This window comes from Acipenser ruthenus, chromosome 28 (assembly GCF_902713425.1).
Source record: "Acipenser ruthenus chromosome 28, fAciRut3.2 maternal haplotype, whole genome shotgun sequence".
Taxonomy (NCBI): Eukaryota; Metazoa; Chordata; class Actinopteri; order Acipenseriformes; family Acipenseridae; genus Acipenser; species Acipenser ruthenus.
The window spans coordinates 18891124-18906102 of NC_081216.1; the positions used below are offsets into that span (position 1 = coordinate 18891124).

The window sequence follows — 14979 nt, forward strand, 5'->3', positions numbered from 1 at the left end:
CAAGGTCTTCAGTAGGAGGTATTTAGTAATTTCACGGAGATGTACACAGATAAAGATTTTTTTTCTGATCCTGATACTGTGTTGTCACTATGGATACCCAGCTGTTTTCTTGGATATTGTGCCCATAATTTGTATCCTAAAATCCCATAATCCTACTAAAAAGGGGGAGGGATTGCTCCTCTTCTGTAAATAGCCCTTCTAGCCAAGAGTTATTGCCATCTGATTTGCTACAATGACCACATTCCATTCCATTTTCGGAGAACTAGTGCTTAATCGTTACAGTAAAGCAGTAGACAATTGTCCAGTACTAAATAAGTAAATGGAACTTTGTATTGACTAATCTTGGCTATGGGAACTATGCTATGAATGTGTTTAATGCATGTCTCTTGTGCATTCCTCTTGCAAACTAACAGAGTGCTGCTGTGAAATGGGCAGAATGCCAAAATCATTTAATTCTGATTGCATAAATGGTTGTGGTAAGTGTATTAAAATGATGTAGCGGTCTAGTTTTTTTACAGCCTTGTAATGAAATGGCACAACCTTGCTAGAATTATGATTCTAAACATTATTTTTAATAAACCCAACAAAAGATTTTTGACAACGTGATAAGTTACTGGGAAATGTGTGTGTGTTGTGTGTTTGTTTGTTTCGTTCTTGGATGCCTGTCTTAGTCACTGCTAATCATTAGTGGCGTTTCCTATACCTGATTGTGGTACAGTAATCCGGATATTTGCTTTGTGCCCTAATGTACCAAACGTCACCTTTTAGACATTAAGTTTGTCATGTACCGTGCATATAAAACTGGTGCCTGCTGCATATACTGTACATTAACTGCATTGTTTAACAGGAACTAGATGTGTAATATGTGTTAAATGACTTAAACTGAGCAGAACGTTACTAATGTACACGTACTGTTCTGTACCTTACACGGTTTGAAGGATCTTAATGAGTCTTGCAGAGAGAACATTGTCATTTTATACCAGTAGAGGGCAGGCCTACCTGTCCATTGCATTTCACATAACAATAGGATAAGCGGTCACTCTTGTGTCTTGTAGTATATGCTTTACATTACATGGTCCATGGAAAAACTGTGCTAACTGCCCACTGCCCCTTTTTAAACTGTACAGTATGAAATATTTCGAAAAGAAGAATGTTAATATTTTTAAAGACGGTGACATTAACACAAGTTATATACATATGTGGAATAATGCACTTCCTGTATTGGGGAATTACGCTCTCTCGTAAATCCACATCTTAGTTTGACAACAGGACAGTCAGATACACTTATTTCATATTGAAAGTGGAATCATGACTAAAACCCTGAACAACTGTACATACATACATACTACACAGATACGTATTACAATTATGCACACATACACTAAATGCCTTATGCAACTATGTATACCAAATAAGTATGGAGGGGAGCAACAATCGAAAAAAATTAAAATAATTGCACAACTACTCTGAATTGGGAGAAATGTTACATGACTTCGTACATGAGCCTTGCAAAGATATCCTTTGTTCATATCAAAACGCATTGTACTCTCGTGTGGAGTCGGGGGCTGCTTGGAATCAGGGAATTGTCTGTCATCTCTTTACGCTGGTTTTCTGACAGCTCAGTTCAGCACCTCGGCTAGCTCCTTCGGGTGCAATTCGCCATCTGGCACTAGGACCTAGTGTATTTCTCCTGGGAATGGACCAAGATTATGCGTGTCTAATTCCTGCAAAAAATTAGAGGAACTCTTAACGATGCATTACAGTCACGTTTTAACCCTTATTTCCGCTGGTTTTCGAGATTCGTGTGATGCCTATCGATAGAGATATCGTTAAAAGTAAAGGTGTTTTGGAAAGTAAACGGTTTTTAGCTATTGACAGCACAATACTACGAAAAGCGCAATGCTGACCTGCTGCTGCGGATTAATAATTAAGATTGCTTTTCATTACGAGGATATTACACTGTGAGCCTGCAAAACCATTTGGAATAGACATATTCATTGTAATCTGTATACGACGGCAGTTGTAGAAATACATCACGTTTTTGGATCAAGATGGTGTCCAGATACAAACCGGTAGGTCTTGGGATGACTTTTAATATTGCTTTATATATAGCTGGAGTACTGGTCCACCCTGCAAAACATTAAAATTGGCTTTCACCGAGGAAAACTAAATGTCTGAATGAGAACAACATAGTTTGTAAGTTTTACACCAACTATTATTCGGTCCTTAAACACACATTTGACATAAACAAACCTGTAAAAGTCCGTTCCTCAGTAACCAGTTTTTATCCTACGTGACAAGAATTTGGTTGCTGCTGGATAATATGGCAGCAGTTCACATAACTGTGCTGAAGCATGGATATAATGTACGCTCTTTACACCAAAATAAATCAGTCCGTAATTATATTTTTAACGGCAGTAGGTGTTAAGGTTAAGTAATGGTTAAAGATGCATTGTTTACCAGGAACGCCTTTTAACAAAGAATGGTTAATGTTAGGATAGGATTAGAGTACAATGACAACATATAAACGATGTGTTAAACCAGTGGTGTAACTAGGGATCATACACAGCGGTGGTGTAACTAATGCGCACTTTCAAACAATTTACACACAACAGGTGCTTAATTAGACCTGTCCATGAAAGCATTCCTTTAAATTAGTTTAAATTTAGCAATCGGGTTATGAAACGTATCCATACACTTCAGTATCGTAGTTATTTTAATTGTATCTATTATTTTCAAATCTTCGCATCGAGATATACACTAGACAAAGCATCTCGTTTGCACAGGGTCCCAGAGGCAGCAAGGTGAAAACTAATCAACCGATTCATTTTAATCAATCCGTACCGTTAAAACATTAAACATCCTTTGTGTGTTTGTGTGTGTGTGTGTGTCTAACCATGTTTTGCTGGTTAATGTGGACAGGTAACTTGTTTGCCATGGTTGGAGTATGACATGGCTTTAGCTCCGGTCTAAACAGAAAACCCATTTAAGTTTGTTTTTATTCCTATGTACTGAATATGTCTGATTAGGACAAGACAGATGTTCATAGTCAAACGCACACACTTTTTTTTTTTGCAGTTGTTGTGTAGTTTGAGAGACTTTCCTCCAGTAGTGTGCTGGAAATAAATGATAATGGTGATGATAACGTTGGTAACATATAAGGTTGAGTCTCTGTGGTCCTATATCATCAACTTCACTTACTTCCAAATGTTAAGCAATGGTTCTACTGTTTATGTTTAGTGTAACACAAATGTAAATTGTAATATAAATGGGACTGGGCTGTCACTGCTTTGCTCAAAATATCTACAAAGAATGTTGTCCTTTATCTGTTTTTTAGCAGTGTGAAGGACACTGAATTCCACAAGGATGTGTGGAAGATTGACTATTCCTATATTGATTAACATTAGTTAGTTGTGCTTTCTGTTTTCCCCATGGAACGTTTTATCATCCCACTGCATTATTTTACACATCCATGTTTTCACTGAATATTATAATCGATGTATATCCATAACAGAATGAATAAAAGTTCTTGATTCTGGACTGCAATTGTTATTTAGTTGGATATAAAACAAAAACTACCATTACTTTAGAATATCATTTCTAAAGGCTCGCATGTGTGTGTGTGTGTGTGTTTCTTTTTTTCATTCTATTTCCCAATGGGACTGGTCGTTGTTAAGATGGATTGACTTCTCAGTTGTAAAAACTCACCAGTAGCCAATTGCAGAGCTTTGCTTACGTGATGATTCAAGACAGCCAGGGTAAACCTCACTCAAGGGAATAGTCTTGGACAACTCTACCAGGTCTTCAGAGAGTATTTGAAAATTTAAATCTATTTTATTATTATTATTATTATTATTATTATTATTATTATTATTATTATTATTAATAATGATAAAAACATCACCTTCATCCATAGAAAACGCTGACTAAGCATGGCATTTTGTAAAGCCCAATTCTTCATTAAGATGTTTAATGATTATTAGCAAATGCACAGACAAAGATAAGGGTCTGCTGGATTTTGATAGCTTGATAGCGTCAGATAAGATCTGTTAACAGGGCTCTGGGTGTTAAAACAGAATTATAAAATGAAAAAAAAACATGTTGCGACACAAGATAAACTAAGCAGACAGTCAAATCAATAAAAAAACTGGTTGCAAAAAGGTAAAGAATGGATAAAAATACATTATAGGATGCTCTACTGTAAAACTGTAACTTAACATTTCATTTGGATGACATGTTAAGTTTTAGTGTTGGACTAGAACTGATGTTTTGTGCACAGTTTGCTCAGCTGCAATTTTTTTCTCATTAATCTTACAAATTGGATATAGTCTGCTGAATCTCACCCTATTTTCCTAAGTCGTTTTGGTGATTAATCTTACTCCTCATTTCCATCTGGCTTCAGGGCTTCATTAAAAAGTGTGCTGGCTAACCTTTAAGCAAGATCCACAATTAATAGCTGATGAACACCATGCAGATATTTCTGAGCTATTTACTGCAAGTTTCATAGATCCCAATTACCACTAAATATTGGAAAAGTAGCCCAGGAATAGTGCTAAGTGGGGTCTGAGAAACCAGCCACTCACTCCTTTGCTGGGACACATCCTCTTAAACATAGGTTTCAGGCTGCAGATGAATGTGTTGGGTTCTTTATTAACATAGACTGACCTGTAACAGATTATTCCAGGTATAAAATAGTAAACTGTAAGCATGCAGTAATATGTGCAAATACTGTAAAATCGAGTGATGGGTGTCAAATATCAGCTTTTACTAGTGGCTTGCATTATAAGATCATCCAAAGAAACAGTATATATTACTTACAGTGACCCTGCTAGTGCACACAAACTCCACAGTCCCCCGTCACTAAGAAAATATTTTGATTACTGCGCTGAACACTACATTTCACATTTATGGTATTATTTACTACTCCTAGGATATTTATTGATCTTGCTGACTAGAACTACTGGTGTTATAAAAGCCCTAATGAAAACAGACTGAGATGTTGACTGTGTTGTTTGGAGAGTCCTTGACTATGCAGCTGTTACAAAGCATTAATGTGTACTGGCTAATAAGAAAATTGGCTGTGTTACACTACCTGGATCCTTGTACTGTGCTCGTCTTAATTTTATAATGGACTGCCTAGACAGTCTGATGGGTGTTTTGATTGTAGGTATTGACAGGTGGCACTGTGCGATATAAAACAAATATTTGAAAACCCTGTTTAACATTGATTGAGGAAGGTAAATTATTTGGCTATAAAAAAATCTAACACATAACCTTGTAAATGGTTAAAGGGCAAACCACATCCAATATAATTATCTTTGTTTATATATATATATATATATATATATATATATATATATATATATATATATATATACTGTGTGTGTATATATATATATATATATATATATATATATATATATATATATATATATATATATATATCCAAGTTAGCTGTAATTACTTGAACAGAAAAGGACATTTATACAGTAACATCTCTGTTGTAACCATGGTTTCTTGAAGACCCTTTAATATACAATAGAAGTCAGGGTTCAATCTTGATCCTCTCCAAATGTAAAAGTGTCCTTGGATTCTTCAGATACATTTTAGTCTCTTGGTGCCAATAGATAACATTAAAGGTTTGTGATAAACCTACTGTACATGCGTACTATCAGCTTAATGGTTTTACAATAAGATAGCTATACTATGACAGTTGAAGAATCAATACAATGTAGCTCATTTTTAATCTCTTACAATAGATCCTCACTCTGCCAAGCTGCAAGGGCAAGTTGTTATTGATAAGACCAGCTGAATAGGCAGCTAGTGCTCCTACTGCCCTCAACAACAGTTTATTTAAAACACCGTGTTTGGTCAGAAGACATGAATGAGTCTACAGAAGCTCTAGAACGGATCCTGATGTTCTACACAAGTGACTGTTCAGGCAGCTGAGAGAGTGTGAGACATGAGGCATGTGCTGCTCTCTTAAAGCTCACTGCAGAAGAGAGGCTGCTGCTCTGAGTGTAGTGCTAGACTCCAGTAAGCATTTTCTTTTTTTCAGCATCCTGAAGCAAAAATGTGATGGAGCGCCGTGTGCAGTGCAGTGCAGGGCTTGTTGTTTTTGATCCTGTTTCTCATTTCGGACGGCTCTAAAGTGCCTCTTCCCTTTCCTGATCTTCACAGAGTCCCAGCTCGACCATGTCCTTGGCATTCTGTGGCAATGACAACAATTCAGCTGCATACAACGTAGACCGGGGAGTGCTGAACAACGGCTGCTTCCTGGACGCCCTCAGCATAGTGCCACATGTATTCCTGCTATTTATAACCTTCCCTATACTATTCATAGGTAAGTCACTGCAGTTCAAGGACTCATGCATTTAAAGTAATAGCTAAAATTCAGGGTCCAAAAAGTGGTGGCATAGCATGTCAGAGATTTAAGGTGGTATTGCTACATTTGGGAGGAAGGTAGTATTGCTGTTACTAGTTGTCAATGTTTCAGTTTTTATTGCTTCCTTATTTATATTGAATTCTGTCTGCATGTGATTAAATGGACAGATGTCTTTTCAAATCTTAAAGATGAGTATCGTTAGTGGAATGGTTTTTCTGTCCCTTTTAAATTACTGTCATAATATAAATTAATATTTCATGTATAGCAATTTACAATTATAAGCTGCATAATAGCTGAGGGTAAGCAAAACTATTCATACCTGAACTGGTTCTCATTATTTGTATATAGTCTATTTCCGTCAGTTGCATTCTGTATAGTAATTGACTAGGCAAACTAAATAGTGGGCAAATTATACAACTATTCCCATGTGTGTATGTATAATGTATTAAAATATATTAAAATTACACAACCCAGTGAATATGTATGAGGTTGGAATCGTACACAGTACTATGCATCTAACATAAATATCAGCCTTCAGTGATGAATGTATCATCACACACTGTATGTGGTAGTTCCATTATGGAATGAACTTAAAATCCTGCATTGTACACCATCGTAGTCTGGTCCTAGTTATATATGTTTTATTCACAAATCCTTTCCGAAAAGATTGAAAAATACAACGGGATACAAATTACAAGAGTATTACCCTGAAGAAGCCCTAGAAGAACCATGAGCAGCCCCCAGCACACTGTTACTGATATGGTACTGTGCTAATGCAATACAGGTAAATCCAGTGTGCTTTGGTTCTTACTATGTTTTAAAATGTGATAACAGCCCTTCTACTACCACATTAGTACAGAGCCTTTGCTTTACCATTGTGGTTCCATTTATTTGTCATTAAAGTGGCTCATTTGAGAGTCATTTTCTAAATGATCCATCTTATACGTGAATCACCTAGAACATCACAAGAAACATGGTAAGAGAAACAAACATGCATACTTGGGAAGGTGTTTACCATAAAGAATATGCACAATATATAAGAAAACCAAAATTAAGAAATAATTCTGTTTTCACACAGGGTGGGGCAGTCACAGTTCCAAGGTTCACATACATCACAGCACATGGCTGCAATTCCCGGGCCACAATTTAAGATGGATCCTGACATTTATTCTCCTGTTTGTGCTGGTGTGTGAAATTGCAGAGGGCATAGTGTCGGATGGGTAAGTGGGTGCATACCTTTGTGATATTGCTCTCTATTTTTACCGCGTTAAGCGCTAATGACTGATCCATTCCCCCTCCTGCAAGCATGTGATCTGCCATCATGTGACTGTCATGCAGACTTCACTACATAATATTCCAACAGCAGGGCCAACATGGCTTCATTTTAACTTATAACCTTACTTACAGAGCGCAAATATAGCCACCAGCAGTTCTATCTGAGCATGTCAAAATAATTCATATCTTGTGTTTATTGTGGTCATAAATATGTGAAGCACAAATGTATTCTTAGTGTGTGTGCCTTATTCACAATTTTATTTAAGCCTGTTATTAATTAAACAAGGATTTTGTTTGTGAAGAGAGTTCATTTTCATGTATCAAAAGGTTATATTCATTAAAAAACATATTTCCAATAAGGTGTCAGGCTGTCACAAAAGGCTGAGGTTGCCTTGGATTGGAGAGAAGGGTAGGCTGCACTCTACAAACCAGGCTCTGACCCCTTCAAGTCAATGCATAGACTGTGTCATCTTGGTTTCCACACACAAGCCTTTGCAAAAAAAAGTATGCAGAGCGATTTCAATTTCATGAAGGTCCTATGGGGTGGATTTGTCACTGTGTCAGGATAAGACAACCTCAACACACTAAACTTCACACTCTGTAGGAGTCTTTTAGAAGAATGATTGATCCCATACAGTGTACACCATAGAGACCTTCCAGCACTGTGAAATAGATCAGGAGGGTCCAGCCCACTCACTGCTTCAGTAGGTAGTCCTGCTTACTATTAATGATTTAAATTCAATTCTCAGTGAGTTAAATTACTTTCTAACCAGTACGAGTAATCCTAAGAACATCATAAATTGTATACTGGTGGACATTTTATATCGAAAGTGAGTGTAGAACCATGGTCCTTCTTTACAAGATTTACTAGACTTACAACTTGATTAATTGGAACAAAATCCATACCTATACAAAATACATATGGACCATATTGAAACCATATGTGGTTCAGATGTTTCTGTTACATATTATATTATGTCACATAGTATGGCTCTGAAGTGAACAAAATAAAATATGTAAATGAAATGGCCTCCTTTCCCATGTTTATTTGATGTGTCCTGTTTCTAATGTACATGGAAAAAATAATCTGGCCCGGCAGGCAGACTCAATGTACAAGTGCTTTATTCCAGCATGTGTGAAAATGCATCTAACATCCTCACCCTCATATATATTACCGTTTCACTTTCCCCAGGATGGAGTCTCGCCACCTGCACCTCTACATGCCTGCTGGACTGGCATTTATGGCTGCGGTTACATCCATCATCTACTATCACAATATTGAAACCTCCAACTTCCCAAAGCTACTGCTAGGTATGCTGACACCCTGCTGTGCTTCCAGTTCATTAAGATGCTTGTATTGGTCTCCATATGACCTTGAAGCTATTATTGCTTTTTGTTTTCAGCCAGTTACAGTCACTGAAACTAAAATGCTGGCATTTTTGTCAGGTAATGTATGGAGGATTATGATGCTGAATTACAGTGTTTTGTTACATTTCCACCACACCTGTATCAGTACACGTAGCTCCAAACACATTGGTTAAAGCTTTGTGTTGTATTTCAAGAAAATAAAATACACCTCCTTTATAGTATCATCATTTGTCTAGAAAATAGTTTTTGACTTGTAATAGGTCTTGAAAGCCCTCATTGAGCTTGGTAATAAGTAGCACATTCTAAACCAGGGAATCGTTATGGTTTAAGAGGCATGGATGGCTTTCTAGAGGATGCATGCATAATTACTACCAGCATGACTGCTTCCAATAGTGCTGAGCAATTCAATATCAACATCTGGGTGCTCTGAGGGTGGGCTGTGTGTTAGACTGAGTTTATATTTCATGATACATCGTCCTTGCCGAAGATTAAGTATACTGAGACTGAAAGGTCATCAATTTAGGTCTAGCATTATGTGTTTAATAACTAACAGCAAAAATGGTCCTGCAGTATTTTAACCTAGATAACAAAAAATGTTGGTGCCTATTCAGTTAATCTAAAGGAAGGCAGATCTAAATACTGCTGTTGTTTTAAAACTGGGCCTCCCAGTGTTATAAATCTGTACAGACAGAGGTCCACTGAAGATACTCATATACATTGTTAGATGTTTTATTTTCATAACCCTGGTCTTATTTGAATGATCGAAACAGAAAGATTCACCACTATTTGATCAATTGAACAGAGACCCATTGGTCCTCCTTTGCATACCAAATCAATGTGTTAAAATGCTGGCGAAAAGAATTTGAGAACAAATGCTGTTCCATATTAGAATAAAACGTACTGCATTTCTCAGGCATTATAAGGGGAAACCGTAGTTCAGTGAATGGAATTTGTTCAAATCAGTGTTTGTTTGTTTTTTTCTTTTGACAGCTTTGCTCGTCTACTGGATTTTAGCCTTCATCATAAAAACCGTCAAGTTTGCCAAGTTCTGCGAGCATGGGATTTGGTTCACCCAGCTGAGGTTCTGCATCACAGGTCTCTTGGTTGTGCTGTATGGAATGCTATTGGCAGTGGAGATCAATGTCATCAGAATGAGGGTGAGTACAGCAAGGACACCACAGGTGAGCCGCACAGCGTCGCTCTCTTTGCCTGTATCTGAAGTGAGTTCTGTCAAGGGTTTGAGAAAGGTCTGTGCACAGATGGAAGACAGGTTATGCAATTTATTTTGTAATCTGCATCCCAAATGATCTTGTACCATATGTTTGAAAAATCCCATAGAGATACCATGGTGATGCATATGAATTACCTTAAAGAAACCCTTGCAGAACCATCAGCATTCTACAGCATTACCAGCAATGGTAATATCATGGATTTAGAACCAGTGTTGCACATTAGTCCAGATATGGTACCTTGGTACTGCAGTGATACCATTGTGGTGTCGTTGATATGTGAAAATATGATAGCGTTGCCACAGTGGTATGATTTTATCAATGGCTCATATCATGTATTACAGTGTCACTGTTGCTTTACTATCAGAGATCATTTGCTGAAGGCAGCTGAGGTCCTTTTAAAATGATGTCCCCATAATGGGGCGTGAGACTTGAAGAAACACCAAACTGGATGCTAATCACTTGATACTCTTCAGAATACCGCCATTAAAAATAAACTCAGGGTTCCTGCACAAAACAAAGAATTCTACAGTTACCATTACAGCATTGAATTACTTTGTGTGAGAAACCTGGGTCTACTCTAACCAATTTAGAAATAGATTTTTTTTTTCAGAAACTTTGCTATATAAGAACAGCTATTCATAAAAAGAAAGTGGTTAACACATAGCATTTTAAAGGGAAAAATACACTGAATTCCATATCAATTCACCAATATGTATTGTAGGGATAGCTTATAGATGCATTGATTATTTCACATGGGTTTCATTCCAGTATTTGTTTTCCAAATACTCTTTGCATATTTGCACAAGACTAGCTTAGGAAGAGCAAATGTTCCCTCTGATTAGCCGACAGATGTCCCCTTTTTGGTCGACACATTTGTTATTCATGTGTTTTAAGACAACGGCAGTGTGCTTCAATCAGCTAAACCACCTGGGACAGGTCAAATGCTCAACTGCTCTGTAAATTTAAAAAAACAACAATAATCAGTTATCATTAAAAATCTTTGAAGTAAAAATACAATAACAATGTGTTATTAAAGTTTTACCAACACATGTTTTTGGTAGAGTTATGCAGTCAGTTTCCCTCAAATGGGTAATATGACATTTATACTAGTTTATATTACAGTCTATCATAATTCCCCATAGATCAAGTATAGATGAATAGTGCAGTCTTGGAACAAACAATCCCTTTTCATTAACCACCCTGTAACTTGCACAGAATAGGAATGAAGTTATTCAGGCAGGCAGGCAAATTCTCAACCAGTACCCTGGATTGTGTGGCAGATGAGGCATTAATCAAGGCTCTGGACAATATGAAGCCTCCAGAGCCCTGTTTAAAGAAAGCTTATGCTGAATTCTACATATCCTGACAGCCTTATTAATGCCTTTAAATATATTCCTCAAAGAATACCTTGGATTCTGACTCGACTCGTAATAATGGAGGAAATACATCTAGAGGCACATTAATAATTCTGAAAAAAAAAATATATATATATATATATATATATATATATATATATATATATATATATATATATATATATACTGATTTTTCAAGTCACAGAAAAAAAAAATCACAATAAAAGATTATTGTTTGTGCATCCTGAGTAAATAGTGCAGTAAGTATTATTCACAAGACATACCATTTTCATTGGCATACCAAAAGGTGTATTGCCATCTACTACACATACTATTCATTTGGGCAAGGTAATATAATTTTACTCATGTGCTTTTTATCCTCCCTAACATCATTGCATTCTCCCAGTAGCATAAACTAGCCTTTTCGTAGCCTGCCATTGAAGACCCACACTTTCCCCCTTAATTATATGTGTATTTTATTCCCTCTTTTTAGATAGATTTAGTGCCCGCTTGGTGGCCACTTGACAGCACTGGAGGCTGAAGTCCTCTATATACCCACAGTGCTGGTACAGTGTAGTCGGGGTCAGTGCTCGTTTGACCACCCCCACCCCCCATCCCTGCCCTGGAGGGACCATCCTCTGAGGGTGGAGGAGGGGAGTTCAGTCTCCATGCCCTTTGCGAATTTAGCTGTTTCTGAGAAATCCAAGAATACAACTGCTAATGACTTATTCATCAAAATGCAGTTTTGAATAACGGCTTCTAGGGTCAGGACTGTGTTAGGAGGAACCTGGGGATCTATTCAATTGATCTAAGACTGTTGATGAGGTAAAAAAAAGGGTTTTGCAGGACAACCTTTCAAAGAATGGATGGTGACGGCAGTGCTAGCATATTCAATACTGCTGCTGTCTTTCTTGCCTCATGGATACACTTATTTGCATTGCCCTGAACTGGGCTTATCTGTCATGTATGATTGCACTCCTCATTGCTATGAGTATTGTATTCTAAGCCAGCTTTTCTTTCAGCGCTACGTGTGTTTCAAACACCCCCCCGAGGTGAAGCCTCCTGAGGACTTGCAGGACCTTGGGGTGCGCTTTCTGCAGCCCTTTGTGAACCTCTTGTCAAAAGGCACCTACTGGTGGATGAACACCTTCATCACTTCAGCACACAAGCGGCCCATCGACTTGAAAGTGATTGGCAAGCTGCCCATTGCCATGAGGGCGCTCACCAACTATGTGCTCCTGAGGAAGGCTTTTGAGGCACAAAAGGTAAAATCATAGTAAAAAATGAATTGCAGAACTTCATTGTTATTTTTACATACCTGCGTTTGTCATTTTCTGAAATGTTTGTTAACGTTTGGCAACAAAAGAACTTCTGTGCAGTTGCAGGTATAGCCATAAGTATAGACAGCCATCAAGATGTACTGTTGCATGAACTAGAAGACGTGTGGTTCTGCTTGTCAGAACAGCAGGAGGCAGCCCTGCATGAGTCTGCTCAGGGCACTAAAGTCCAGTTCTGTTTTATATGAATTCCTGGATCTTTGATCCGTATTACACAGCAAAAGTAACTCCTTGGTGCCTCAGGTACACAGTAGTGTATATTAATATTTATTTTCCAAAAATTAACCTTCCATGTAATACAATTGATACATGTTGTACAAATCGTAGATCAAGTGTCATCGAAGGAGAATTTTTCAGGTACTTATGGTTACCTGCCATATAAAATATGTTGTTATTGTCACAACCAGTAGAAATGAGATATTGTATTTAAACAAATACAGGACATGCATTACATTATTCTTAAAAAAAATGATAAGGAAATGAAAATGATGCTAAAAACATATTTCTGACATACTTTAGCCTCGAGTTTCCAGTTGTGATCACTTCAGCAGATTCTGAACAGACCTCAGGCTGTTTAGTAGTTTGCCTTGCACGCATTTTCCATGATTTGAGAAGGTTGATGGACTTTTTAAACGACCTTTCAAGACAGTCTGCGGTTTTGAAAGGAAATAAACTGCCGTACAGTAAAAGATGAGATGCATAATGGGTTCACGAGTTGAACTCAAACACATTTTCCATTGTGTAATAAGGTCAAAAAGATGTAATTGACTTCTATTCACTGTGAATAGAGTGACTTTTTAACCTCAATAGGGTTTAAACAAAACATTCATGGGAATCGTTACTGTAGAAGCATGAAGTCCTTTGGGTGAAGAGCTGTTCCTACAGTATATCCTGTTTCAGAAGTAAACATGATAACATTTATATCAAACTAATGGAAATGAGGTGGTGCTTCAACACAAAATTACACACAAAGAAACCCTTTATTACAAGAATACTGTATTCTTTCAAATGTCATGCAATAGATGAATACTGTGCTTTCCCTGTAAGATGTCCAAGGTGTGATCTGTAATTAATATACCTGCCGTTGACAAAGGTACATTAAACATGCAATAAGACGTCATCATCTTGAACCTTGGTATCACTCACATTTCTTTATCATTCCCTTCAGATTTGTGTTAAGACAGTTGTACTGTAGTGCAATGTAAGGTTGCATAACAATGCTACACTATCTCAGATGTTAGACTAAATAGAGGTCGGAAATAGCAAGGTTTTGCAAACCTTTAAAATGTATTTTGTAGGTAAATGGTGTTAAAGGGGAATTTGAGTAATATACCAGGGTCTTCAATAAAAACATCCATTGGGGTTGAGTATAAATAATGAGAATTACTAAGGCAGCTAATATTCAACATGGGCACAAGTCGAGTAATAACGGACAAGTCCTTTGAGTCAAATCATCCTTATTGGTAGCATAGCGGAAATGCAATTCCCAAACATGAAACAGATGTCTGCAATCGAATTAGAAAACTCCCAATTAATCTAAAGAATTCAATGAATTCTGAGTAAATATCCTTAAACCTGTAGGTGCCATTCTAGCAGAGAACCACTATTACCAGATGTTAGTGTGAGCAATTCATCTCACTGACACTTTGTTGTGCTGCTTTATCTTAAATCTCTCCGCCTCATTGAAAATTAAGAGAATTGTCTATAAAGTGTTCTGCAAGATTCACTCTATAAGAAATTATCTGGATGTTTCCCTTCCTGATAACAGACGAAGGGTTCCAGTTATCCTCAGGGATCGAAGTCCATTTGGTGTGCAATGCGGCATGCCTTTGGGAAGCCCCTGGTCCTTAGCATCACGTTCCGTTTTCTGGCTGATCTGCTGGGCTTTGCAGGGCCGCTGTGCATCTCTGGAATTGTTCACCATCTCAGCAAGGAGAACAAGACCTTCCTCCCTCCGGTAGGTCTCTGATCGGTGCTCATTTAAACTGTGGTCCCGAGAAAACTCCGGGGTGAAAGCCATGGCCACA

At 37.5% G+C, this 14979-nt stretch overlaps 1 protein-coding gene across 2 annotated transcripts in view; it reads left to right on the forward strand.

Annotated features, from left to right (window-relative positions):
* Positions 1 to 1665: 1665 nt before the first annotated feature.
* LOC117434723 (ATP-binding cassette sub-family C member 8-like) overlaps positions 1666 to 14979 on the forward strand; it is a 52996-nt gene continuing 39682 nt past the window's right edge. For both annotated transcript variants that reach the window (XM_034057348.3, XM_059003205.1), the window contains exons 1-7: positions 1666 to 2072; positions 6181 to 6343; positions 7464 to 7605; positions 8853 to 8971; positions 10019 to 10185; positions 12638 to 12880; positions 14721 to 14909. In XM_034057348.3, the coding sequence (XP_033913239.3) occupies positions 2052 to 2072; positions 6181 to 6343; positions 7464 to 7605; positions 8853 to 8971; positions 10019 to 10185; positions 12638 to 12880; positions 14721 to 14909 (1044 nt within the window). In that variant the 5' untranslated portion in view covers positions 1666 to 2051. The remainder of the gene's footprint in view (positions 2073 to 6180; positions 6344 to 7463; positions 7606 to 8852; positions 8972 to 10018; positions 10186 to 12637; positions 12881 to 14720; positions 14910 to 14979) is intronic.